Consider the following 27,075-nt stretch of genomic DNA (forward strand, 5'->3'; position numbering starts at 1 on the left):
GGTTGGCAGCAGCAACTGCAGTTCATTTCGCTGCCTCACATTTCCAATTATAGACAGGGAAGCATATTTCACTGGCTGACTTGGGTATGCGAATGGAAAAATACCCTTGACGCAGAAAGCGTTTATTTTAAGAATGGAATGATACTTTTTGGACATTCTACTGCTATCTAATAGTTTTGAATTCCTGTTTGGCAACTCAGAAAAAAGGTTTAAAAGAGAGTGATTCTTATTTATATTCAACATTATCAGAACTAGGCCCATTATACCCATCCACTACAGGGTATGGTCTGCCCTGCCACTCACCCCGGCCTGGCAGTTGATCTAGTCTGCTTCTCGTTTCACCTGTTGCTGATGCCAAGCTGATGGCGATGCTTGTGATGGTGCTGGAATAGCGAACCCCATTCCGCATCCACGCCCGATCGCTGGCATGCACAACATAAATTCAGGGGCTGACACACTTGGGTTCCGAAGGCGAGCTGGAGCCCCATCTCCATCTAAATCTCCCCAGGAGCTCCTGCTGCTGCACTAATTTATAGTTTGCGGACTAGGCTGAGTGACTGACAGGCAGGCAGGTTGAAAGAGTGGCAGGCCAGAAGGACGCTGCGACAGACGGACAAATTATTTGCTTGCCGTCGCGGCCAAAAAAGGTTTGCTACCGGTTCCATAAAGGCTCGCAGAGATTCGATTCAGAGCTCCGACGTGGCTGCAAAGCTAAGGCATTTCGCTGGCAGGCCAAAATCGAATGCAAACCCCGAGGTTGACAGGGCTGGCCGTCGATAACAATCGCTCAGATACACTGGGCACGCAGTGAGGCCTGCGCATCTACGAGATACTTTGCGTTCTTTATCGTCGATCAGCTTGTTTCGGGCATTTTCTCGTGTAATTTTCGCCTCGTCGCCTGCTCTGCATACAAATGAGTCCGGAAAAAGCCCTTAAAAATACAGAGCTTATCGGTGGAGCACTTGCTGTTTGACAATCAAATCCTTTTCCCAAATACCAGCCAAGAGATTCAATTAAAATGATGATTTTGCATAAATCGGGAGCATGGGAACGGATTCGGGGGAGGCGCCACAACTTGTATCTAATGAATCACTTGGCCGCAACTAACCGCAAATTAAATAGTCTTGGACAAAAGAAACCCATCCGCTGTTAACTCGGTTTCGTGGGCGGCGCCAACTCGAAATGAAAAAAAAATACTCTGCTGCCTTTTGTTATTGCCACTGGATTTTCGGTTACGACTTTATCTTTCATTTGCGCTTAGATATGATGAATGAAAATCCCAAAATTAATACAAAGAAAAAACTATCCAAAGAAATGCGTGTGCCAGAAAACTAATAGTGGGAGCTGTAGCCCTCGGGCAGTAAGATTTTCCAGACTGAAGTTCATTAAATTCTGAGATCCGTAAAATATGCAAAGGCGTGCCCGAGCAAAGCAGATTATCTGAGGGCAACTGCAGCAAACTGACTTTTAATATATGATAATTAATTCATTATCGATGCTGCGACTCCAGACGGGCAGCCCGACAGCGCTGACAAGGATTTCACTTGCAATTAAAACGAACAAGGCACAAAAGCTTCAGTGCCACTACCAGCCCCAGCTTCTTGTTCTCCTGGCAGACAGAAAGGCAGACGGCAGCTTTCATTCATTAAAGCGCGCCCCAAACTGAGCCCCGACATGGACTAAACACTGATTATCTGCATATAAGCCAACTAAAAACTGGATACAGCCACTGGACCACTCTGTCCGCATCAGCAGCGAAAAGGCAAAAAATAATTGCCCAGAACTGTTTAACATATCACGAGAGCCTGGACTCGGATCGGGGGGAAAACAGCCGTCGAGTGAGTCTTTTATAAAAATTCGCAACATGTCATTGGAGCCGAGATGCCGTATCGTGAGGATTGGAGGCTTGGGCACCCTCAACTCAGTCGGCGGACGGAGAGCATTGTCTCTGGCTCTGGCTCTGGCTCAGGACATGGACATGGACATCGTCGGGCATCGACGTGGACATGTCAATGTCTATCTTTCTGCCGCTGGCTCACTCGCTGCGCTGTCTGCGAACCGTGTACCGTTCCGTCTCTGATCCATATCGACCGAAAGTTAACGCTTTAGCGGATTAAACATGGCTTTTAGCGTTAATTAACAACGAATTTTCGCAAAAATGCAAACTGCGCAGAGCAGCAGGAAGCTGCGCGAACAACAAGTAGACAGAATGTTCGTTGACACGAAACTGATAAGCCGGCCAACCGCAGTAACATCGATGGGCTAACAAGTCGAAAACATCGAGGTTCAAGGACCCTCGAGGAAGATTTGCAATCCGAATTTCTGTCTGCCATTTTTTCGAATTTTTAATGGCCAACATTATACAAGTGCAGCAGACGTAAAAACCATTATAAGCCAATTCTGTGCCAGTTTATTTATTCTTTGGTTGATGCAGTTTAAGCCATTCAAATGTTTGGCAAAATGTACTTGGACATGAGAAATTCAGTCATCCATTGGAATATTTAATCAGAGTCAGCCACTCTGAAAACCATTTACCTTTAAGAAACCATCAACAAAAAGGTTTGTTAACATTTCTCAAAATTGTTTCGCACCTAATAACATTGAGAAGCGCAAAGAGGAGTACTGTTAAACTGATAGCTCATTACCAAATGAATTGACAACAGTCATATAGTATATTTCAGGACTTTATCACAATGTTAGAAAAGTCAATCTTCAAAACAAAAGTTGTAATAAAATATTCTGTTTTATTCAAGCAAACTAAAATTTAACAAAATGGTTTAAACATTGCTTAGTTAATTAATCTACTATATACATGCATTTTGCTTGATTAGGCAAACATTAGACTGCATTACAGTATTACACAGCAGAGGGTCAAGCGGTCTCTCTGAAGCTAAGATATCTTAAACCTAGACTAGACCATTAATTTAACTACGCACTAAGTCGATTGGAAGAATCGCGTGTAACGCTATAGGGAAGCACTTGGAAGTGTTGGAATTGCAAGACCTACAGCTACAGTATTTCTTATACCATTAGGAAGCACATCTGTCCAGCTGAAAGCTGCTCAATACACACATATATACAAAGAACCTTTCGTTGCTCGTATACATAAACTTAATGTTAAATCACAGTGGCGAGATTTGATTTTGACGCCTGCCCCATCGGTTCACAACCGACCAAGTGCAGACGTGCGCCTGCAACAGCCAAAAGGATCCCCAGGGACTTCGGATCGGGATCATCCAGTTCATCTGGGCGGGCAGAAGCTGAAGTAGGGGAAGAGCTGGCAGTGCAGGGAGTAGAAGCGCTTGGGATCGGTCTTCATATCGAAGCCATCCACCTTGATCACGTTCCACTGGTTTTTCATGTGAGCATAGCTGAAGGACACCTGGTCCTGGAACGTATCCTGGCGTATGAACTCCATAGGCTCCAAGTGGGAGTGGAAGTTGTCCACCACGGTTAGAGGCACTTTCAGAAGGTGTTCTGTTGAAAAAATTAAATATATAAGTTCAGGGTCTTTTCTCATTTACTCCGTGCAAACTCACCTATAATAAAACCCATTGTGACATCATCCGGAAAGCGTATCTTGTCGCCAATGCTGATAAACTTGCCGCCACCTGCTATGGGTAGCATTTTTAAAGTCAGGGCTCGACTGAGGCAGAAGCCAGCGCCGCCAGTGGCGAACCAGAAGGTTATCTTCTTGTTTGTTGTCGTGTTCTTCTGCAGATCGAAAGAAAGAGGAGGGGAGGGGCGAGATTAACGGAAGAACTGGTTTATGAATGGGTCCCCCAAAAAAGAGGATGAGTGGACCAAAGGCTAAACTCAAATAAATATCCTTTTTCCTTCGCCTTATTTCTGGTTTTTGGCAATGGCCCAGAGAAAATTGACTCGAATTGAAACACAACAAAAAAAGCTTAAGACCGAAACGTGGCTTGATTAATTGACCATGTAAATGGACATGTGCGAGCTGGAAACTTAATACATGGGTCTGGACCAAAAGTAAGCCGAGACTCGACAGGATCTTTCTCCCGCAAATGAAGCGTAAAGTTTGGGGTTTTTTAATTATGCACGCTGCTGTGATCAGGGTTGGATTGGCTTGGTGTGCCAGATTTTGAACGGATTTCTGACCACGCAGTTGCGTTGCTTGGCTGCTTTTGCTCACATCCCTGGCCAACGTGGCTAAGCCGAGAAAACTATGGCCTGCACATTCATTACGGGATCGGTTCGCGGTATTTCAAATGGATCGGTCTGGAAAACGGGTTCAAATTCGGACTTAAACTGGGACTCGGATTCAGGTTGGTGCTGCTGCTGCTGCTATTGCTATTGCTGTTACTCTTTTGCCGCGCGAGATCATATCGGTTATTAATGATAGCTTGCGCTGGCAGCTGGAAGCCAAATGGCGGCATAGACAAATGGCCCTGGTGGTAACATAAATAACGGCCACGGTTCGGCTTTTGGGCCGGGCCAGAAGATGGAGAAAGGCGATCGCAGCCAGACTTGTAATTACGAACTATATAGGAAAATATGCAGAAATAACTGGCATTTGCACTTACGCTGTCCAAGTGGATCTCCAGCGGGGATGAGATGCTCGGCTTGCCCAGATACCAATCCACACTGGGACTATACTCGTCCAGCAGTTTGACCAGCCTCGGCACATTGACATAGTTGTCATCGTCGAAGTGACAAAACCACCTGGAAAACAGTAACAGAGAGTTCAATCAACTAAAATTATTATATTTCGTTTAAAATATCTTAACATTTAAAGGCGCGCAAAAATGCCAGCTCACGTGGATTTAACACTAGAGGAAATGACCAGGATTGCTTTGGGTGTGCCTGAGTTGACCCACGTAAACGTGGCTGTACTCCAAAGTCTCATAAATGTCCTTCTCAAGAAACTCAACTGCCAGAATGATATGGTGAGGATTAGTGGCTTCGAGGGCAAGTGTATGGAGCGTATCCTCGAGCAGTCCAAGATATCCCCACTGCCCTTCGATGTGGAGGCAATCGTTCCCATTTCCGAGCAATTGGACAAGGTGCAGGAGTTGGAAAAACGCATCAAGCAGCTGGAGTGCAAGTTGGAGTGTCACTTTCAGCAGATTCGCATTTGCAACAAGGCCAAGGACAAGAAGTACAAGATCAATCATGCCGAACAGTACGCCTCTCCTTGCGAGGATCTGTGCACCGTTTGCGACGAGGACAACAAGATAGCCTGCAGTCTATTGGGCAACATGGACTTTATGAAAAAGCTGATGCGACGCATAGCCACACCGATTCTGAACCGAATGGAGGAGGTCAGCCTCAAGCTGGAGAAGTTCTACATTACACTTCAGTCTTTTCTTAAACAAACCGAAGCTCTATTTACCCGCTTGGAAATAGTCAAGCAATGTGTGGTGGAGATCGAGGGTCTGAGGACTCTAGTTCAGGAATACAACCTCACTTTCCTGGGAACCATGGAGGAACTGCAGGATATGCTGGACAGCAAGCTGGACAAGGTGCATATGCCTGCTCTAAAGAAGTATATACGAGATCGCTTCGATGATATCGATCGCCGGCTGAGATTGATTGAGGATAAGGATGCATGTCCCAGAGCCGCTGGATTTATCAATACGGGGCTATGCTGTCTATCCTGTAATAGTCCCAAAGTGGGAGTCGAAGTGGGTCCTCAAACAATGGGACTATTCCCCGACGCTCCGGTCAGGCACATGCCTCCCAAGTTGACTGGGTCACCGGTCAATTGCCAGAAGACCGTGGTCTGTAGATCCGTCGAGAAGGAACCCACCTTAATGGTGCGGGTAAACAATCTCGATTTGAGTGTCCTTGCACATCGCCTCAGTCGTCCTGCCTCAGGAAAAGTCTGCAAGTTGCCCGAAGCTAATGACGCCATCTATGGCGTTCGCAATTCCTGTATATCCGGTTAAACCCTCTGGCCAGTACTAGTATAACTTACTGCTAGTCGCCATCCAAATCGATTAGTTTATGCAATAAAGAATACAACGCAAGGCTGTGTCCGTTAAGCCGCGTATAAGAAGTGCACTAATTTAGATTGCAATTACTCGGGTTGAAGGTAGCAGCTATGTCTGTAAAGTCAGATAAAGATCTCAAGTCCACGAGTGCAGCTGCAGTTTTTATAGTGACAAACGATCAGCCATATCCGGTAGCCCACGGTGGACTAATGATGGCATTAAGCGGACAGCGACCAGCGGCAGCTGAGAGGTCCACGCTGACCATCATTTGCCGACCATCGGTTTGCTATGGGTGCATTCCCTGTTGTCGAGGGGATCCCCTTAGGAAGATATCGGTGACTTTGGGCTCCGGAAGGGCGAGGCTCGAAAAAGAGAAATTCGCAAGTCATACTCTGCGGATTTCCGAGTAATCAGATTTAGTACGCTTTTTGCTGTTTGAAAGCATATATTTTAGTTGTGATGTTGTGGAGATCTAGCAGAGAAATGCTATATGTTTAAGAAGTGATATATATTGAATGAATATTAAGGTAAAGTCGGACCATTTAGGATCTTAATCCAACAATGACTTTCTTTAAATGGCTCCTTTTCGTTATAATATTTCTGTTTAGGTGATTTTCCTATAGAGTATTATCTTCTTCGACTAACAACGTACGTTTCTTGGGGTTAAGCGACTTTCGTCGAGCTCGTAAGTATTCAATAAAATCGAATCGAACTTGGAGGATTGGCTTGTCTTGGTCTTTTTGTCGTCGCGTCTGTTGGGTAATTTAATATAATTTTTATTGCATAAGACTAGAGTAGACAAGGAGGAGGAGCTCGTGTGTGTGTGGTACTCAGTTGATGCTACTCCTAAAGCCTGGCATTCATAAGTTGCCTGGCTGTATGATGTTGCTGCTTTTGTCTACGACTTTGGCTGCTATTGCGGCTGCCACATGCGATACCTGTGCGAAAAGGCCGCAACTCCCCGAGTTTTACCCACCTCCTTATCCCTCCGACATCTATGTCTCCCCCAGGCAAACCTTAGTTTCTTCGTGACGCATAAAAATGCGCGTTTAATTTGCTTAATTATGCACAGAGCACAGCTCCTCCGTTTTTCAGTCCCCATATACGCTTTTCATAGGCAGCTGCTTTCCCTGCTTCCAAATTGAAATCTAGACGCTGGTTTATGTTTGTTGTCGTTTAATTAACGCCAGTCCCCCTCTTTGATTTCATTGGCATTTATGAAAATGTTTTCATTCGGTGGTTTTTTCGATTCGGGTTATCAATTAGGGGATCGCTGATGTGGGGTTTTCTCTGATTCTCCATGTCGAACACAGCTTGTTTATTTTTGGTTTGCCGGCTCTCTGTTCCTTTGTTTCTCTCTGAATCGGATTGCACTAGAGTGCACTGGCAGAAAATTATATGCATGAGCTTAATTTAATATGTTCTTTTCATTGGCTTTCATATAAATTGTATGTCATATATGTAAATTCCTTCTTTAGTTTCATTCTTTAATTAAACAATCATTGTTATCTAATCTTCATTATAGTTGCATCTCAACAGAGCTACTCTAAATATTATTTTCAGTAAAATCCTTTTCAAATATCAATAAACATCTTGCACATTTCTGCCAGTGCATCGGAGTGTGTGGCCGTTGGCCGCGAATAAGCTGAAATGCGAAACGAGTGCACACTTTAGTTTATTTCCATAGCCGTTTTCCAATTATTCGCGCTGCTGCAGCAGCTGCCTCTGCCATATAGCATATACTCGTACATAGCTATAGGTTTAGCCGATGCTGATGTGGGCAGATTTCGATCAGTTCGCCAGCTGGGCTCTCGCTTTGAAAAATCCAGCCCGACCCACACTTAACCCCCTTTCACCCACTAAAACATAAGGAAAAAAGTTTCAAAAAATAAGTAAAAACGCTGGCGGGGCGTTGGCGGCTGCGTAGTCATTCCACATTGCAGCGAAATGAGTTTATGTCTGGGGCCACAATAAAAAATGATTGACGGGGCACTTCAAGTCGGCCAAAGGAGATATATCTGGAGTTGCAGGCAGGCAGGCTGCCCAAAACACGCGGGCTTAATAGATTTCGCATTAAGAGAGCGGCAAGGCAACTTAGTAACGAACGAGCGTGCAGGCCGCGCTAAAAGTATTTTGACAGCCGGCCAAAGATAAGCGATCGCCAAAAACCTCGTCAGACGACGATGACGAACTGATTTCATTCGGTTTCGGTTTCGGTTTCTGTTTCTGTTGATGTTTTGTTTTTCGACTCGAGAAGTCGACTCCATTTCGGAAATGAGACTTGGACAGGCTCGCCTGCAATTAGCAATAAGTCAGCTGTCATCTGCCTGAACAGCAGAAAGTATCTTTCGGTCTCGCGTTTCGCGGATTGATACAAATCAATGTGTCATTTATGCATGTCTGTGGCTGTGGGGGCAGACAACATGATATTTACATTAAGCGGCCGTCCGACCACTTAAGCCAGCCGAAATGTTTGCCTCATTAACGGACTGCATCGAGAGTCGAAGAGGGAAATTAATCTTTTCCTTTTAATGCAGCTATCAAAGCTTTCCAAGCACAGGGGAAAACAGAATTTCGTGTGTAAATGGATACATTCATTTATGTATGGCAATCGTTATAAAATGATGCTTTTACTTCACCGTGCATGTTGTGGTAGCCTTCAAGTGCACAATTTTTAAGTAAATATATGCTTAATACATTTTTATAGAAAAAAAATAATAATGTGATTGATAAAATTGTAGCTAGCCAGACATGTGATGATGATCTATGTGATCGTATTTCATATTATTTTTTATCATGTTTTGTAACGATTAGATGGTTCAACAGTAGATAATTTGACTTATTACCCGTGTTTGAACATATGATACTTTTTCATCCTTTTTTAAAATGTATTTTAGTACATTTTCTTGTGCACCCAATGAGTCAGATATCTACAAAGCCGTGCGCCTGCGCATCTACAAAGGCATTTCTCCCGGGCGGCTGGACAAGCAATTGAAAGGCATTTGTCAACTGGCGTCTCTCCCGAGGCTGACAAAGCAGATCATTAATTCTGGGACAGAGAAGCTGTATCTTTGTATCTATATATCTTGTGGATGCGCGCACTTGAGCCCGCAAATTGAAGGCAATTGCCGGCGATTATGCGAATTTCTGTGGGTGTGAGAGTGGGTGTGGGGCTTGTGTTGGCGATAGGCGCTAATTGAAATGTAGACCAAAGCAGTGCAAGTCCACTTCCCGGATGTGGAGTAGCAATTGCATTTCCTAGTCCAACTCCAGTATGTATATACATATGTGTATGTTGCTGCTGTCACTGTTGCAATTGCAGTGAAATTGCCTGTTTCCGCTGCCACAATTCCGACCAAGATTTGAGCATTTTTTTTGTAATGTTTCTCATGTGGCGACACAATGTCAACAAATGCATTTTGCGTTCTCCCTTTCACCATGGAATCAATTGAATAATTGGGATTGTTGTGGTGGTTCTGCCACAAGTGGCAAATAAATGAAATTGATGCGTTTCTAAGCGGCAAGAAGGGGACGTGTTGGTGGTCGCCCCTTAAAGGAAAAACTGTTTAGCTTCACACGCATCTCTTCACTCTCTCTATAAATAGCTGCCCCTGGCCGCAAAAAAAACCGTGGAAAAGAGGGAAAATTTTCTCACACATTGCAGCCAACATAAGCATCTGGATTTCCCCACTCACATATGTAGGCAACCCTCCAGCCAACAAAGTGCATTAGTGGCATCAAACCGCGATTAAAACTGTCGCAGCCATAGATGGATATACCAATACGAGTGCGAGTACGATGGCGAGTGACTCTATTATTTTATGGCTCAATGTGGGATTAACCCCAAGTCGGTGCGGCTGGGAGAAAGGGCCCGGCGTCGCCGCCTGCCCTGGGAAATTTCCTTGATGAACCGTATCGAAAACCGAGCGAATCCAATTCCCACGCACCCACAGACTACTTTTGGAGTAGCATGCAGCAGCATTAACATCATCATCATCAGCTGGGGCTTGATTGATGCTCCCCAAACCGATCCTTCGGCACCATTTCTTGTTTGCCCCATTTACATCTTATGCTGTGAATATTACGCATATTACGTGTTGTAATTACACCCAGGGTCTGGGGTTCCCGAAAAGAGGCGCTCTCATTATGTCAAAATGTTGATTACGAAACGTGCTCGGTCGCTTGGTCGCTTGGTCGCTCGGCGAGAGAGTATCCGTGAGATGCGAATGAATGGCGAGATGCGGGGCAGCCTCGAATTGCAATCAGATAAGTGCCCGTTTATACAATTGCCTGACAAGTTTCGCCAGCCACATTAGGTGTGGCCAGCACAAGGCACACACCCAAGTCAGCCAAGAGATAAATAAGAACTTGAGACAAATAAATCGAAAGAGATTAGTTCGGGCCGGGCAGCTTTGAGACTGGAATTCAGCGTCGAGAAAACACACAAAACTAATTAATAAAAAAATACCCCGTGATTGGGGCCTAAGCCAAAGGCAAATGTCGCACACGCACACAGTGGGGCTCATGGAACCTTTGGCGCCTCCGTGGCCTGGAATTTCTATATGCTCACGTAATTGATGATTGCTGCTGCTGTGGGTTTTTTGTGGGAGTTCCAATGGAGTCTTGACTGGCAGGCCAGGTCATCGCCTAGCTGTCTGTCTCTCTATGACTTGCAGTTGCTATTGTTGCTGCTGTAATTTTAATTAAATTGCACTAATTGTTTGGTATTATAATGGATACCCAACACCGACAAGCAACAGCAGCAGCAGCCAGCCACGCCAGCCACGCCAGCAACACCAGCAACGGCAGCAACAGCAACTGCAATTAGCCATTCAAGGCGAGCGAAAGGCAGTCCTCCAGCCACCGCACAGTGGGCCAAGTAATTCATGTTTTATGGCAAATAAATTCACATTCACAATTCGCAATTAAAAACAACCCGATGGATTTGCATTTGCATTTAATATTGCTACTTTTAAACGGGACGCCCCACGGTTGCCGAATCCAATTGCGAGCAACATGTTGCTGCCGTGCGTAAAAGTCGTTCAGCGGCAGCAGCAACATTCAGTTGTAAAAAGCATGGGGGCAGCATGAGGAACAGCAGTAAGCAGCAAGCAGCAAAGCACAAGCAGCAAAGCAGTAAAGCAGCGTGGCATAATTGCCAGTTCGAATGCACTTTAATTAACCTCTTTTTCATGTTGTGCTCGGCTTTTTCTTTGGCCAGGCTGGGATTTCGATGTTGCTGCCTGTTGCTGCCTGTTGCTGCCTGTTGCTGCCTGGTGCCTGCCGGCTCTTAAACGTTGCCAATCAGCCAGAAGGATGCCCGGACAGTTTCCTGTGCCACCTGATACCATTTCATATCTCTTTTAGTCTCATTTTTGCTTTCTTACTCGCCGGAGACTGGGACTCACCAGCGGCAGCAGCAACATAAACAACAGCAGTCGAAGCAACCGAAGCAGCCACTGCCTCATCTTGCTCATAACTGCACATTTTCATTGCTGGCCATTTATTTTGTTTCAACAATTTGTTGTAGTGCCTGTTGCCGCTGCTATTGATTGCATGCTCCGCGCTCGCATAATGACAGTTTCAAGTTCTAAGCCAAAACGGCCAGTCAACTTAAGATGAAAGCCAGCCCAGCCATGCCATTCCAGCCCATCTCAGCAGCAAACCCAGCTAGTCTCGTCATCCTCATCATCTGAAGTCCAAGCATGTCCAAGTTGTTCTAGATTTCTTGGCTGCAGTTGCTGCTGCTTTTGCTGTTCGGCGTAATTACAAATAAGCGCAAAAAAAGCGAAAAATATAAAGGAGGGAAGAATTTCTAGGCTGCTCCTTTGGGCGCTAGTTGAAGTGTCTTTTCTGGTCCGCTCCTCTTTCTTCTCGGACTGCGGTCGCTGGACAAGTTTTGAGTGGATGTTGCTGCTGCGTCTTAATTGCGCAAATTAGAACGCATGGCAGCTGCAGCACAGTACAGAGCACCGGGGACCAGAGAACTGGGTGTTTGTATTGGTTTGTATTGCCCATGGATAGAATGATGGGCTTCTCCTGCGGTCGCTTATTAAAAGCATTAAAGTCTATTATTACAGCAGCAGCTAACCACAAGGAGTCATTGCTCTCTCTCTCTCAAGTTGTGCAGAAGAAACGCATCGAACGGGCATTAAGCCCTGTAAATATGACAACATTTTAGGGGAGCCAGTCGAGATGCTGCTGCTGATGCTGCTGCTCCCTGTGCTGCAGATGCAACTTGCAACATGACCTCTTAACTCGCCAGCTAACGCCATAATTCTGCGTGAAATTGAAGCCGAGCACACGTATGGATATCCAATCAAGGGGAAATTACGAAGTGAAGACATTTTCATACATGAATATACATAAATGATTTTCAGCATCAATATCGTTCCTAATATATCAACTTGTACTTCAGTATCTTCTTTTTTATTTAATAATGGTGCCTACATACACTCCATATCAGTTGTCAACTATTTAATTTCCACCATAGGTATTATCTATCATAACTAAGTTTGAGTTTAATGTATGGCTAATACTCACTTTTTGCCACTCTCCAGGAAGACATCCAACTCGGCGGACATTTTGCAGCAAAGCGCCTTGCGAAAGTGGCCCTGTGAGCATTTCGTGTTGATGAGATGGCCCTCTGAAGGTAGGAAAGAGAATAAGAAGGGAAAGAGGTGAAAAGGCTGATAAAGATTGGTAATTAAGCGGGCCAATGCAAGAAACAGAAGGAGCCGATGGTCGGTGGTTGGTGGTTGGTGGTTGGTGGATGGTGGATGGTGGATGGTGGCTGGTGGCCGTGGGCCCACTTCTATGTTAATTAACTAAAAGACCAGGCTTCGCGGCCCCAGAACGAACAGTAGCTTGTTAGCCGAGAATGCCGCTCATATCCAGCGGATACATTTTGTATCGTTTGACAGCCGCCGCCGCCGCCGCAGATAAAGATGCCCGAACAAAAAAAGCAAAAATACGTATAAAAAGCGCAAAAGCAGAGCAACGCACAAAAACTTTTGCGCCTTAATTGGATGAAAATTGTTGAAATATTTAAACACAAGACAACTGGGGGACTGGAACTTATCCTTTGTCCAGCCAGCTCTGCACATAACTCAAAATCCCCGAGCGTGTTTAGCCGAATCCTTTTGGCCTAATCAAAATACCAAAATGGGTCTGCATGTCTGTATCTGAGTTTGTGTGCGAAACTTGAGATCGTCTTGGGGTCTTAGGTTCTGGGGTCTGAGTTTTCTGTCTGCAGCGTTCTCCATCCTCGGTCCACTGTCTGCTGGAGTATGCAAAATGGAAATACAATTTTTTGAGCGAAATTGAAATTTGAACTTTTTTTTAATTAAAGCCCAAGAAAATCGAAGCGCAGCCCAGGCTGCAATTCAATTAAAATGCGGGTGAGTGATGAAGCTTCCTCACTCGCTGTGCTCCTCTATGGGATATGGAATTTATAAACTTTAATCGGTTTTCGGATGGTCCAGACAGTGGCCAATATTAGGCGGTGCCGATGGGCGTGGCACTTGGCTGATGTGAAACTTAATTGAGAACGGCCAAACCGAAGGCAACGGATTGAAAAGGCGAGGGATCGGGTTGATTTTTTGGGTTCCAAATCGGGATCGAAAGGTAAGAGGTCGGTTCGACGGTCTGTCGGTCGGTCGGTCGGTCGGTGTTTGGCCAGGTAAAAGGCTGTTCTTCTTTTGTGATAAATTCGATTTTCTCCCTCGCTTGGAAATATAATTTTTGGGCAACAATAAAAATAAGACAAAATAAAATCATCACGATGGAATCGGTTAAATAACTAATGGCTTCCTCTACTCACTTGTCTTCTCCTGATAGTAGTGATCATCGATGTCCGTGAAGAACCAGGTCTGTAAAATAAAGGAGAGGGAATCAAGTTAGTCGCTCCGATCGATATTTGCATAATTGCGGTTCATGTAAATTACAAGAAATCGTAGCATGGGAAACGTTGTAGTCTTTGCAGTCAACAGCCTACTTTTTTCACTCTTCAGACGACGGCATAATTATTCAAACACAAAAAACGCGTTTGGTCAGCAGCTTTTACAAGAAAGCGTCCGGCAATCAGATAACAAAATTCCCACACACCCTGATGTCTTCAAAAGCGGTCCAAGAAATAACTCAAGCAAAAAGGCCCACAGAAGAAGCGTCTTTTTTATGCATCGCTGACTGCGGTAGGGTTCTGAATTCTCAGGAGGTAGAACACAATGTGTTTCCCGCTCATTAGTGGCTTTCTCCAACCCAAGCACAAAATCTCCATCCGAGCCACAAAATCTATTTCGCGACATTGCCCCAAGGGCTTGTAAGTCTTTGGTCTTAATAAATTTGTTACTCCAACAACTCAATTGGCTCCAGTTTTCGTTTTCCCTTAATAACTTTTTGCCTGTGCCTTTGTGTCAAATCAGGCGAAAATCGCTTTAAAGCTTTGACAAGCACACGAACGGGACTATATAGCCATGGTTATAGCTGTTGTTGTTAGCCAAGTTGCTGTTGGCCATGTAGCTGTCGTCGTTTTGCGAAGTAAGAGGCACGGCAACAACTTGGGCAAACAATACGCCCGCTCCACAAGCATTTTGAGCAACGACTTGTAACAGTTAGAAAGTCAACGTTAGCCAGTTCGCCTCCACTTGGAGTTGGAGCTGGAGTTGGAGCTGGAGTTCTTTATCCACAACATTGGAAGGCACACACATCCAACACACCAGCACAAGCCAGCAACATCGACGTCGCTGAATTTTCATGGATTTTTACGAGATTTCCTCTTTTCCAGCTCACTTTTTCCACTTTTTTCTTTTGAGAGAGTCGTCGGGATGCTTCCCCGCTTTGGGGCGAAAAATGTTAACACCATGTTGCCGGCTTGTTGTTGCAAGTTGCTCCTATTGTTGCTGCTGTTGCTGGTGTTGCAGATGCTGCAGTTGCAGTCCGCACTTGACTAGCTTTTAATTTATGTGACTGTTCCAACTGTTGACAAACAGCATTACAACGTGTTTCGCAAATTTATGGCGAAACTTGGCCGCTCTGATGGAAGTGTCCCATAAATAGAGTTCTTTAGAACGCCCAAGTAATTGAAAGAAGCTATTGGAAATGCGAAGCCGGAGAAATCAGGGAGTAACAGTGTCTCTTGAACCAGTAGAGATGCCAAGCCATTGAAGGTTGAATGACAAAGTATACAGAATCGAACATGGCTGGGTTTGCAAACCAAAAAATACAATCTGAGCACCTACATTTCATTTCAATTTCGCCGTGTTATCTAAGATTGCTGCACAATGTGTCATATAAAGATTTTCCATAGATTTGTAGTTAGATTAATGTGCTCTTGTAAATCGCTTAAAGTCCAGACGAAGTATATTGACTTCATAACTTTGGCCAACACTTGGTAGCAGAAATCTGCAGAGTTTTGCCGGATTTTCATGGCGTGGCATGCACTCAATTGGAACGAAGCGATTGCCACAACAATTCGTTATGTTTTCGGCGCCCAAGAGGGAAAAAGCCAACAGTTAAATAGGCGGCCCAGGAAAAGCACAAGCCAAACACCACACCAGTTGGCCAACTTCAGTTTTAGCCGTTGTTTTAAGTTGATGTGGCTGTTGTTGTTGCTGTTGCTGTTGCTGTAGCTGCAGCTCCACTTGGCCAACAGAGCAAAAGCCGCAACAAGCAATGCATTTTCAATGGCGTCTGCGTTTCTAACTGCAGCTGCGGGCCAAAGGCAACTGTGGCCAACCATTTGGACAAACCATTCAAGCATTTTTGGCCGTTGGCTCTCGCCGTCCCCTTACCAATGTGCTTTGTTTTTTCTCGGTCGCGCTAAAATTTAATGCCCACCCCAGCAAAAACCCCTCCCATCCCCTCCGTTCAATGCGCCCAATCCTCACCTGGAGAGCACGTGGGGTGCGGTCAACTAGCCGCGCATTTGGTCTGCGGTTGCAGCTGGCCTTACATCTAGACCAGGCCCACGCTGAGCAACTCGGCGATTCCGAATAAACCACCGGATCGGCGGCTTTGTCTGCATTTTTCTGCATTGGCGGCTGGCCGAAGCCGAAGGAAAATACGGAAAATTATAATGTATGGGCAGGGGGCGTGGACAATGGATATGCTTTTCCAAAAACTGTCCGATGCACCTCGAAGTCCAAGTGAAAGTTGTGCCAAAATGAATAGTCTCAGGGATGTGACTAATTTCGTCGAGACTGCCAATGAAGTTGCCGCTGGATAGACGGAAAATGGATTTATTGATCGAATTTAGGAAGTTACCCATTACCCGTTTCCAAGCTAGTAAAAAACCCATCAGATTTAGATGGCAAAATTTTGGGCAGTATTAATTTAACCAATGCCGCTTTGGGTGGTGATAAAAAGTTATACAACTTAATTTTTAGCTCATAACTTTGTTATACGTTTACAATTTCACGATGAGTCGAGACAAGATCAAAAAGAATGACAAATTACCACATACTATTTTACATCTTTCAAATAACTTGGCAAATAGTTCAACTACATTCTGAGGTCAGTTTTTGAACAGTTTTAGGTCATGCCAAGCACTCAATCTTGAACCTAAATACTCGATAACAGCCTGAAGATTAACCTCTTTGTACCTACAAAAAAATCCGTTTAAAAACCATAATTTATTCCGAAGAAGTCATACCCCTCCGTAGACGTAAGTGCTTCCCATAACTATAGGCTCATCAGCAGCTACGCACACGCATCGTTCAATTCAGGAAGCGACCACAAGATTCTGGGCGTTTCGCATTTTGCGTAATCTTCTCCAGCTCCAAAAACCACAAAGCATGGGATTTTAATTATGGGTTTTTGGGTTTTCTCTCTTTTTGGTTTTGTTTTGTTTTTTCACCCTCCCCCGAAAACACCTGCTGACCCCGGGCCTTGAAATCTTTCTACACCTGAAGAGCCATTAGCCCTGGGCAACTGAGTGTTAAATGGTCAGAAGAGACACAGCAAGAAGCAAATGAATCAATTACCTGATTTGTAGTGAGTCAAAGCAACTCTCTGAAATCGAACAGAGGAGGTATCCCGAGAGGTATTCCACTCAGCATTCAATTAATGCGATGGCAAAGTGATTAAGAGCCAATCAACCGGCACATTTTGAATTCGAATTCGAATCGAGTTCTCTGCTGTTCTGTGGATCAACAGAACATGCCATCCCATTTATATGAGGTGGATATGTGCATGCTGATATGTTCACAGCGCAAATATGAAATGTGACAACGAGCAAAGAACCATTAAAGAGGAAGTTGCATGCGGGCCTTTGAGGGTTAAAAAACGAGATGAGTTGGGTGGGCGGGTCGCTCGGTCGCTTGGTCGCTTGGTTGGTTGGATGGATGGACATCTGACGAAATTGTGTCGCCGCCAGCAACAATTGAAATTCCAATTTATTGCGAATTGAATTCAATTGAAGAGCATTGAGAGCACAACTCAAACAGAGCAAAGGCCTCGCAAAAGTTCAGGCACGGGCTGTTACTATACGATAGCCCATGAATGCGTTTTATACCGTCGCTCTCAGTATCAACAATAATGCACAAAAACTAGTGCTGAACACAGTTTTCATTCGAGTATTTATCATAAGATTAGCATTACCCCAAAAATTTTGTCATTTAACACAGAAAAATCTTATTATGTATCTTATATATTTATATAAGCTTTTTAGCGTCATGTCCCACTGTATGGAACAACTGCTCCGTAAACATTCGCTTGGTTTTGAATTGTATCTCGTGCGTTGGCGGCACACTTTCGGTACGACTATAGTCATTAATTGGCCTTTGATTGGCATCGCATGCTTAGACACATTGTTCCGAATAATCCGAATGAATCCGAATCCAAATCTAACCAGAGCAGCTCAAATAAACGCTTAAATACTTAACCAAAGGTCGGACGAAGTGCGGATGGCAGTTCCATGTTCTGCGTTATGAGCAGCTGACACAACCAGATCTGCAGTACTTCATACAGTGGGCCTTCTGGTGATTCATCATGGGGCCTGGACGGGAATGGCTGTCAACGTCAAAGAACCGTGAACTAGGAACCAGAACCATGTGCTTGGAGGCCAGTGATTCAGCCGTGCTCAAACTCAGAGTAGCGACATTAAAGCGCAGAAATGCCAGCAAAGGAGCCGAGTTTATGAGATTTAAGCCGCAACTCTGGGACATGGCGCGTTTAGAATTTAATAGCCACAACTGGTGACCGGCATCACAAAAAAGCAACAAAGAATATCAGCACCGAGTGGTCTATCTGCGTTTTACGACATTGTTTTTCCAGGGAGCCGGCGAGCAACTACAGTGAGCCTAATAAAATGCGACGAGCTTTAAAGAAATCTTGTTTTTCCCAGAATCAACGAGAAAAGAAGAAGCAAAGTGGTTAACTGGTTCCGTTTCCATGCGAATCAATCAAGCAATAAGTCAGGCAGCCAAAACTGAAGCTTCATTAAAAGTAAATGTTCAATCTAGACAAGCAAATCGAGACAACCACCCACAGGAACACTCCGTGGACAAGCTGTCAGTCCGTGTTCGCCGATCTATCCGTAGACTGGGATTCCGAGATCCAGAGATCCAGAGATCCAGTGCTGACATTTGACATGCGTCCGCTGCCCCAACAAATGAGGCAAAGACTTCTGCGATTGCTGCCGCTGTTGGTTGCATGCAAATCGGAGCTGCTGCGGAAAACTGGAAATCTGGTAGCCAACGCTAGTCCAAAGTCAGAGCAGGTCGAGGCAAAAGTCAGTGGAAAATATCCAAGCGGGAATAAATACGAAAAAACGAAAATGCAAAACGATTTCCCTCCTTGTCTTAGCCGCATTGGGCATTCAATCAAAGTCGAGCTGCAGTTACGGCTCTCCATTTTTGGCCAAAACTGTTTACAGTAATTTATGCTCATTTGTAAGCATGAAAAATTTGAATCATTCATCAAACGTCCGACAAGCAATTGGGTGGAAAGGGGGTATTGTCAAGTACCAGATCTCTCGATCTTTAATGGAAAATACGGCTGCCGCGTTTCGAGTGGTAAATAAATAAATCTCTAAAGAATTGGTTATAATATAGCTTATTAACAATACCGTAGTATTAATTATTTACAAAATTGTATGTATTAAACATTCGTTGGTGTTACAAGACATCTTCCATATGAGTAAAACCTATTTCTTTGCTATCTATACTTTATTTAGGAGCTAGCAAATTTGAAGAGTAGTCCCGATTCTTAGGTATAAAATAGCTCTCTTGAAAATTTCTTACCAAATGTACTATTTGTACAATAAATTCCCATTTATTTCTCAAAGAAATCCTTGCAAAGTAACATTTCCAGCTAACAAACAGGCGAAGCCCAAATTCTGCTTTAATCGACGGTAAAAGTTGCTCCCCACGGATACCTTAGATTGTTATTGTACGCACTCCCCACAAAGGAAGAGTACCCACAACCCAATTGATCCCCAATCCGAGCCATCTCAAAAAACAAGTTCAGCGTTGATTCGACATCGGGTTCGCTAAGTCAGGCTTTGCCCTTTTATGGGCGCTGTCTTGACAACAACACACAAAACATTAATCAACGGCTCCAACAACAATGACAACAGCAACAAAAGCAGCTACAACAACAACAACAACAACAACATCAGCAGCTGCAACTAGCAATTACAACAAATTGTTTTCAAACGCTGCTGCCTGCGCAGCCAATCAAATCGAACGCAACTTTGAGTTGTTGCCTGTCGCTGCTCCACATTGCTGTTAACCACACGGCAAATGACGTGCAACAACATGGGGCACAGATTTTCCATCAAAATAATTGGCCACAACCGAAAGAAAATCGAGGAAAAAGATGAGAGGAGCTGGCCAATTGTTGCCGGCGATATGTTGCTGTCGATGCTGCCAAATATTGCAAGTGCACAGACGCGACTTATGTTGCATGTTGCATGTTGCAGGGTGAATGTTTCCCAAGCGTTTAGTGTGCAAATTGTGGCAGCCAATCGATGGCGATGGCACAAACGATAACAGTTTCCACCTAAAATAAAAAAGGCTTTAAAGTTTAAAACGCTCTTTTATTTTTTAAGCTTCTTTCCGCTCCTGAGGGGTTTGCAAATAGGAGGGGAAAAACCCCTTTTATTGCTGTTGCTGTTGAAAACGTGCTCGTCAAGCATTTTTACAATTTTCCAAAAGGTACTGTACACACACGGGCATATTCCCTCGGGGGTTATTTATTTGTGTTTTCGGTTCATGTTTTTTTTTTTGGTTTTACTTTTGTGCCGTGGTGATGTTGCTGCTTGGCTGCAATGCCAGCGAGGAACGTCGAATGGAGGGGACGAGTGCAGTTTTGTGTAAACAATAACAAAACACATTTGTGACGCGTGATTTTGCATAAGTTGGCACTTGGTTCAGACGATATTGCTGCCACAACAGCAACCAAACTGAACAATGACTACAATAAATATCCTTTCACAACATGAAGCTCTCTGACCGCACGAAATTCGATTATATTTCGGTTTAGCAGTTTAGCAGTTTAGCACTCAATGAAATCCTAAACATAAGCGATCGTTATGGCAAAGCAAAAACAAATGCTATTAACCCTGTTCGTAGTCAGTAAGCCCCAAATGAATGAAGACATTTTTATGGCCAATTAAGCGATCGCCAAAAAAAAGAATCATAAATCGCCAGACATAAAATGAACCAAAGGAATCAAATCAATTCCCGCCAGCTTAAAAACTCATTATGCAAATTGGCCAAGCCCAAGCCCAAGCCAGAGTTGCCAAATCTTGCAAGCAGATCTCGTCCAACCTTTGGAGCTCACCCCACTTAGCCAATTGTCGCCCACCCGCCGACCTGGCAGCAAATTAGCTCCAGCTAATCGCCGATCGATAGATCGATGTGGCAGACTCACCTGATCGCGGGCCAACTGGAACCAGGTCTTGATGATCAACGCCAGCCGGGTGTCGTGATAGTTCTTCGTCGTCTTCACGCTGATGAAAATGTCATCCAATTCGGTGACCGGCGGTTGGGGTGTCGCAGTCACCGCTCTTTGCGACAGATCGCGGAGCAGCTCCCCATTCCGGCTCCTTCTGGCCAGTTCGGTTAGCAGCGTGGCCGTGGGCCGCTCACTGACCTCGATATCGCTGAAGTTGAAGCTGCGTATGTCCTTGCGGATTATGACCGTGGTGGGCGAGGCAGCCGGAGCTCCCGCCCCCGGCTGAGTGGGCGTGGAGGACTGCACGTATTCCTGCAGCAGCTGGTCGCGGTGTGTGGTCAGGGCTTCGCTGGAAAGGGCATCCACCTGGCTGTGCGGCACCTGCAGAGAGAGAAAACTCGTTAGGCTCATGCAAGCAATAATTACAAATGTAAAAGTAAATGGGCAAGTTCTTCCAGAATAATTGAAACTATCTATGTATAGTTTGAGAAGTCATTGACTTGAAAAAAAAAACAACTTTTTCCAAGACTAAATCTTAAGCCCTGGTGTTCTAAGAAAGACACCCGTTTTTCCCAGTGTGAGCCGGAAGAAATATAGCAAGTGGCGTGGGGTAATGTAAATTTGTTGTGTAAATCGCACGTAGGGCAATAAAAAGATGAAGACGCCCCCGCTCTATCGGAGACATTCAACTCGAACTCCAGCTGGAACGGGGACTGGTGACTGGGGACTAGGGACTCCCATTCCTCTCCAGACTCATCTTCGTGCATTTTCACCTGGCAAACAAAGGCGAACTTCAATGGCAAACAACAATGGCAAACAAATGAGCGGCAGCAGGCAAAATAAACAACGGCAACACCACCATAAATGCTGAGTAAGAGCAAACAAAATGGGATCGGGATTGGGATTGGGATTGGGACTGGTATTGGGATTGGGATTGTAACCGGGGATCGGGATTGTGATTGGGATTGGGATCGGAATCGGAATAGGGATGTTTAGAGGAAGAGGAAGAGCAGAAACCCACTGAGATTGCTTTGAGTCGGAGTGAACTGCTTGATTAATTTCCACTGATAACAGGTTCATTTGCTTTTGTTGTCGGCTATTATTCAATTGGTCTTCTTTGAGAGTTTCCCCCATTGCTCGTTTTAATGGCCCTCCACGAAAATGGGGACAGGTGGGGCGTGGAGTTTTGCCTCGATTGAGCCGCAGATAAAGGTCTGCTCGAATGGGAAATACCGCGGGCGAAAGACATCCCAGTTCTAACACTCTATGCAAATCGTAAGGCAACTTCCGCTATAAATCTAAGCTCTATCTTCCCCGCTTTGTCCCGCCAAAAAAAGAAGAGATTTCTCTTTGGATCCCGCTGGCTTATATTGCTTCACACGATATTGTCTCGTTGATAGCCAGTCCACAAGTTTGGCTCATAGAATTTTATGGCCGCACGATCGACAGCCAAACGGTGTTCAATATAATGGCAGCTCCCTAATGAGGAAATCGGGAGTGAGACGATGACAGTGGCAGGTGTAAACTGCCGTCGTCGCCGATGGGAAACCGAAACTCAAAATCCGAAGCAATTAAATTGCTGAAATATTAATTTGGCTGCGGCAGAAATTGCGAGTATGGGAAATCGCATTGGAGATTTGCTCAAGAAAGATAGCAGAGAAGTCGTGACTTGAGTGAGGGATTCGGGTTAAAGCCAAAACAGTGAAAGCCACTTGGTTATATAACGCAGAGAACGCCTCTTTCAATTAAGCGGGTTCCGTAAATTCAAGGTTTGGATCGGATTAGAATGTGCGCCAGTTTTCCAATCCCCGACATGATGCAAGTGGCTTAACCGTACAAGTATGCAAATCAAGTACACGGACTACGGACTACGGACTACGAAGACAGCAATGCCTTGTGACACTTTTGTGGGGATTGCGAATTACTCGAACGTGATGAAACTGAACAAGCCCCGATACAGATACATAGATACATATAGCTACAGTTGCGGATTCTGATTCAGTTGGAAGTACAGAAACACGTGTGCCCATATATGCAGGCCGCCTGCGCATTGTACAACTACAAGATAAAAATACAATAAACAAAAAAACGTACAGAAAAGAATGCCAAAAAAATAAATAGTATGAAAAAAGTTGCTAAAAGCTAATGTGTCTAATTGGTCTTTAAAAGGTATCACTTTTCATTAGAACACCTTTATTTCATTACCATATTAGTAACCTTTTAAATTAAACAAGAGAATCCATTATTTTCGAATAGAGCTGCAATTTTTTCTTTGAGTGTACTACATACAAGTACCGGGTGAAAGGTGATTCAATAGATATAAAGCCAAACCCAAAATCCAAAACAAATTTAACACGGTCTACACAATAGCAACAGCTGCCCCCCACCACGCCCACTCGAATGACTAATGCTTCATTAGCCGTGTGATTAATATGTTTATAAACATTTCCATGTCAATTAATAACGAGCAAACCATAAGAATCGAGTGAAGAGGTGCGAGTGAATAATATGAAAGGGCGCCAAATGGAATCTACCCCTCTCAGGCGACCTTTGTGAAGATTAATTGAGTTAAACTCTGGTCGCCATAACGGAAAACATAAATCAGCGAAATCGAATAAATCGAAGAAATCGAACAAATCAAAGGCATTCCCCAAAAAATGCAATCAGAACCGTTCGTTCGCCTCCAGCTGAGCGAGCGGGAAAATCTTCATTAAATGCTGTTTAACAATATTATCCGTAAGATACGAATCTAAGATAAGATACACACAACAACAACAACAGCACCAGCTAACCAGCCAAGCAGCCAGGCTTCCGAGCATCCGAGCATCCAGGCTCAATTAAGCGACCACCAAAAGATACCCAGATACCCAGATATGGGTATCTTTTACTCCGTTGCCAAGCTGCCTAAACTACTCCTTTTATCAGGCGCCTTCCGCGGCTTAATGTCGTCAACTTTTTCGGGCTGATTACATGAGCGGCGCGCAGAAGGATGGTTTTGCGGATCGAGGGGCACGGAAAGGTAGCTGCAACCAGCTGCATCAAGTTGCCATGGGAAGTGAGGAGTAGGCACCTGCTTTTGACCAGGCCGAAAACAGGAATCACATCATCATCATCGTGGTCTTTGTCTGTCTGGCTGCCTCGAAGGCTCATTGTGGCTGTTGCTTTCCGCAAGCTGATTTGCATGCTCCTCAGCTCAAGAGTTTGTTAATGTTATTATGTATTTACCATGCACTCGGAAAAAACATTTGAAAGTCCCTACTGGCCAATAAAATCGACCTATTTAGGAGAAAATTTGGATCTCGTAATAGAATAAATCGTTATTGTGCAACTTCATATCTCTGAAATGCTAGTAAGTAATCTATAATCTATATCTTTGTGTCATCAGTATGTTGATCCCAGTGTAGCCACAACAAACTACACAAATCAATCAGCAACTGATGGCCATTTGGCGCGCCACTTTAAAGAAATTCATAAACAACCAAATCGTTTGACGATTATTATTCATTTCGTTTCATTTATGATTTATGCGTCAGCAACACGCGACATGCCAACCTGGCGACCTGGCGACGTGAGTTGCAACTGTACATGAGACATCAGATACTGGGAATCTTGGATAGGTGGGGTTTGTGGGGTTTGTGGGGCTTTCGGAGGCCCCCATGAAAACCCCCACCTAATTTCGAAATTATTGCTTTATCAGACGAATGCCAAGCCCAGTTTAGCGCGAGTATGTGTCCAGTCAACTGTTTAACTGTTCAACAGTTCGAAGAATCGAGCCAAGACAAGTCAAGTCAACAAGCAGCAACTTTTGCGCAACATTTAGGAACAAAAAGAGAACACTCATATACGAAGTACGAAAAGAATTAAGCAAATTGTACTTGGCATGCAGTTTTTTGAACTGGGACAAGTCACAGACCTCCGATGGGACAGAACTTCAATTGAAAAGACCAACAAGAGCAACAAGAACAAACAACAAGCCAGCAGTTGTCGACAGTTTTTTATCCGGCTCAGCATTTAGTAGTGCGATGTGTGTAGCACTAATTCCTGCCAAGTTTCCGGTTAGCCCCGGAGCAGAAAAAAAGAGTGGAGCAACTGGAAGAGCCACAACGTCAACAACATTGTCCGAATTAAAACAACATAAAGTTTTTAATTACACTAGAAGCAGCATGCGAAAACATTACAGAGGAGCCTCCACCAACTCACAGAAGCCCCCAAGCCCCCAAGTTGGGCAATTGAGTTGCAAATTGAGGAGCCGGAAGGTGGTGAATGGGCCAGGGGACTACATGGGTATTTTTGAGGATGCTGCAGCTGATTCAATTATGAGCTCTTAGCTCTGTTGCCTTGGATCTTCGATGGAATGAAAAATGTAAGGCTTAGTTAGGGAGTTTTGTCAGCAGAAGATATAACTGCGGCATCATTTAGCAAATAAAGAAATTAATTAAGGAAATTAAAGGAAATTGAAAGAAAAAAAAGGAATTCGGATTTTGTTTACCTATTTCTTATTGTCGCCAATTCATTTGAAGAGTTCATAAAGTATTGAAATCCAAGACGGTGGGCACATGCATACTTTATTCCAATTTCAGGGGTTTTAAAAATAGCCTGTATAAATAAAACCATGCCAAAAGAAGTCACAGGAATACCGATTCTTCTACTATTTTGGAATGCAATACGAAGCTACATAAGTAAGCCAATTCCCACGGACCTCAACTATTTGATATCTGTGATCCAACTGACAAGGTTCTTCACTGGACGAGTCCGTCGAGACTCACCTCCCCCCTCGCAACCCACACGTTGGTAATATTAGCACACAATATTTTAATACCCAAAAATGTGTGCAAAAACCAAGAGTAAGAAGAGAACAATAATAAATGGGCAGAGCAGACAGGGCTCAGAACCCTGACATGCCCTGCAATCGGGCAACTGAAAGCTTTGGCGACGCTCTGCCGACGGCAAACCAAGAAATTCAGGCAAGGCTGACTGCCTCTCGGTAATCGAAACTGGGAATACTCTTGGGACTGAGAATGACGAGGGAGAACTATCCGTTCTAGGAAGGATTGCCAAAGGTGACTTAAAAATACATATATCAAGTATATTGTCAGATTCCAATAACGCTATGCTAATGCTAGCACATCTTTAAACATCAACTTTAATAGAACAGAATAGAATGGAATCCTTGAATAAATCAACTGCAAGGTTGATTAGAATCCACACAAATTTAGAAAGGACTTAAGAAACAAACCACTAAGCTCAACACTACCTGAACCATCTTCAGCACAATTTCTAAAGCAACCAAGTCTCTAGGTTCAAACATATGCTCTGTTATACCGATCCTCCTCAGCAATCGTAGGGTATATCCTTCTTAAACACTTCCCAGCCAACATTTGCGCTTAATTATGATACCCCCTATTAGGGTATAAAAGCGCAAAAAGCCAAGCACCGAAACTGTTTTATATGCAAGGCAAGGGCGTAAAAGGTTTTTTAACGGCCAAAGCCGGACGTTCGACGCATGCGCAGCTGCAAAACGCAAGTCGCCGGCGTTGATTTATGAAAGTGCACGAATCGACGTCGATCGGGATCGTCGGCATAGGGATCGGGATCGGGATCGGGGTCGGAATCAAAGGGGGATAATGCAAATTGGCTGGCCTGTGCAGCGTTGCAACTTATGCAGATCAGCTTGGAGCACACACGTATGACAGTTTCGCAGCGCTAACAACACCCACGCATACTGGGAATGTGTCGCCCACTCGAACTCGCAACTCACTTGGATGCCCGGATATCCGTAGGCGCTCTGGTAGAGCAGCAGGGTCATATAGACGACGGCGACGGCTAACATCATGGCTTGCAGGATTCGCTTGAAACGTTGCGGTGGCGAGAGCACAGTCAGGCTCATCATACGGTTACGGACCACTACGCGCACATCGAAGCACCGCCGATTCGATCACTGGGCAGGTTTTATATTTATATATTCCAATATCAGGTGGTTCTTTTCCTTGATCGTATGAATTCTACTCTACTCGATGTCTGAAATTACGATTTCTTGAGTTATTCTCGATTTCGCAGCACGCGCGCACTGACGTCTTGCTTGTGGCAAGCTTGGAAAGCAACTGATTGTGGAAGCGCGATTCGAGTTGGCTTGGCGGCTCTGCTCGCTCTCTTCTTCCAGCGAAAATCGTAAACAAAACAAAAACCAGAAAGACCAGTAAGCGGTGAGAGTATCGAGAGA

At 44.5% G+C, this 27,075-nt stretch overlaps 2 protein-coding genes across 2 annotated transcripts; one reads left to right on the top strand and one right to left on the bottom strand.

Moving 5' to 3' along the window:
• Positions 1-2,724: 2,724 nt before the first annotated feature.
• On the bottom strand, positions 2,725-26,939 carry LOC122615625 (fringe glycosyltransferase). The gene is made up of 7 exons (XM_043790643.1): positions 26,614-26,939; positions 20,832-21,236; positions 13,780-13,828; positions 12,501-12,603; positions 4,548-4,686; positions 3,540-3,714; positions 2,725-3,477 (listed from the first exon to the last, which is right to left on the bottom strand). Exons 1-7 carry the CDS (start codon positions 26,743-26,745, stop codon positions 3,242-3,244), a joined length of 1,239 nt encoding a protein of 412 aa, XP_043646578.1. The 5' UTR covers positions 26,746-26,939; the 3' UTR covers positions 2,725-3,241.
• On the top strand, positions 4,686-6,031 carry LOC122615626. The gene has a single exon (XM_043790644.1). The coding sequence runs from the start codon at positions 4,770-4,772 to the stop codon at positions 5,910-5,912; it is 1,143 nt and encodes a 380-aa protein (XP_043646579.1). The 5' UTR covers positions 4,686-4,769; the 3' UTR covers positions 5,913-6,031.
• Positions 26,940-27,075: the final 136 nt, after the last annotated feature.

This window comes from Drosophila teissieri, chromosome 3L (assembly GCF_016746235.2).
Source record: "Drosophila teissieri strain GT53w chromosome 3L, Prin_Dtei_1.1, whole genome shotgun sequence".
Taxonomy (NCBI): domain Eukaryota; kingdom Metazoa; phylum Arthropoda; class Insecta; order Diptera; family Drosophilidae; genus Drosophila; species Drosophila teissieri.

Excerpts from the sequence above, each read along its gene's own strand:
- LOC122615626 (XM_043790644.1), top strand. The coding sequence starts at position 4,770 with ATGCCAGCTCACGTGGATTTAACACTAGAGGAAATGACCAGGATTGCT.
- LOC122615625 (XM_043790643.1), bottom strand. The coding sequence starts at position 26,745 with ATGATGAGCCTGACTGTGCTCTCGCCACCGCAACGTTTCAAGCGAATC. Across the intron at positions 21,237-26,613 it reads ACGGATATCCGGGCATCCAA|GTGCCGCACAGCCAGGTGGA; the intron begins GTGAGTTGCGAG and ends CTCTCTCTGCAG. Across the intron at positions 3,715-4,547 it reads TGGAGATCCACTTGGACAGC|AAGAACACGACAACAAACAA; the intron begins GTAAGTGCAAAT and ends TTCGATCTGCAG.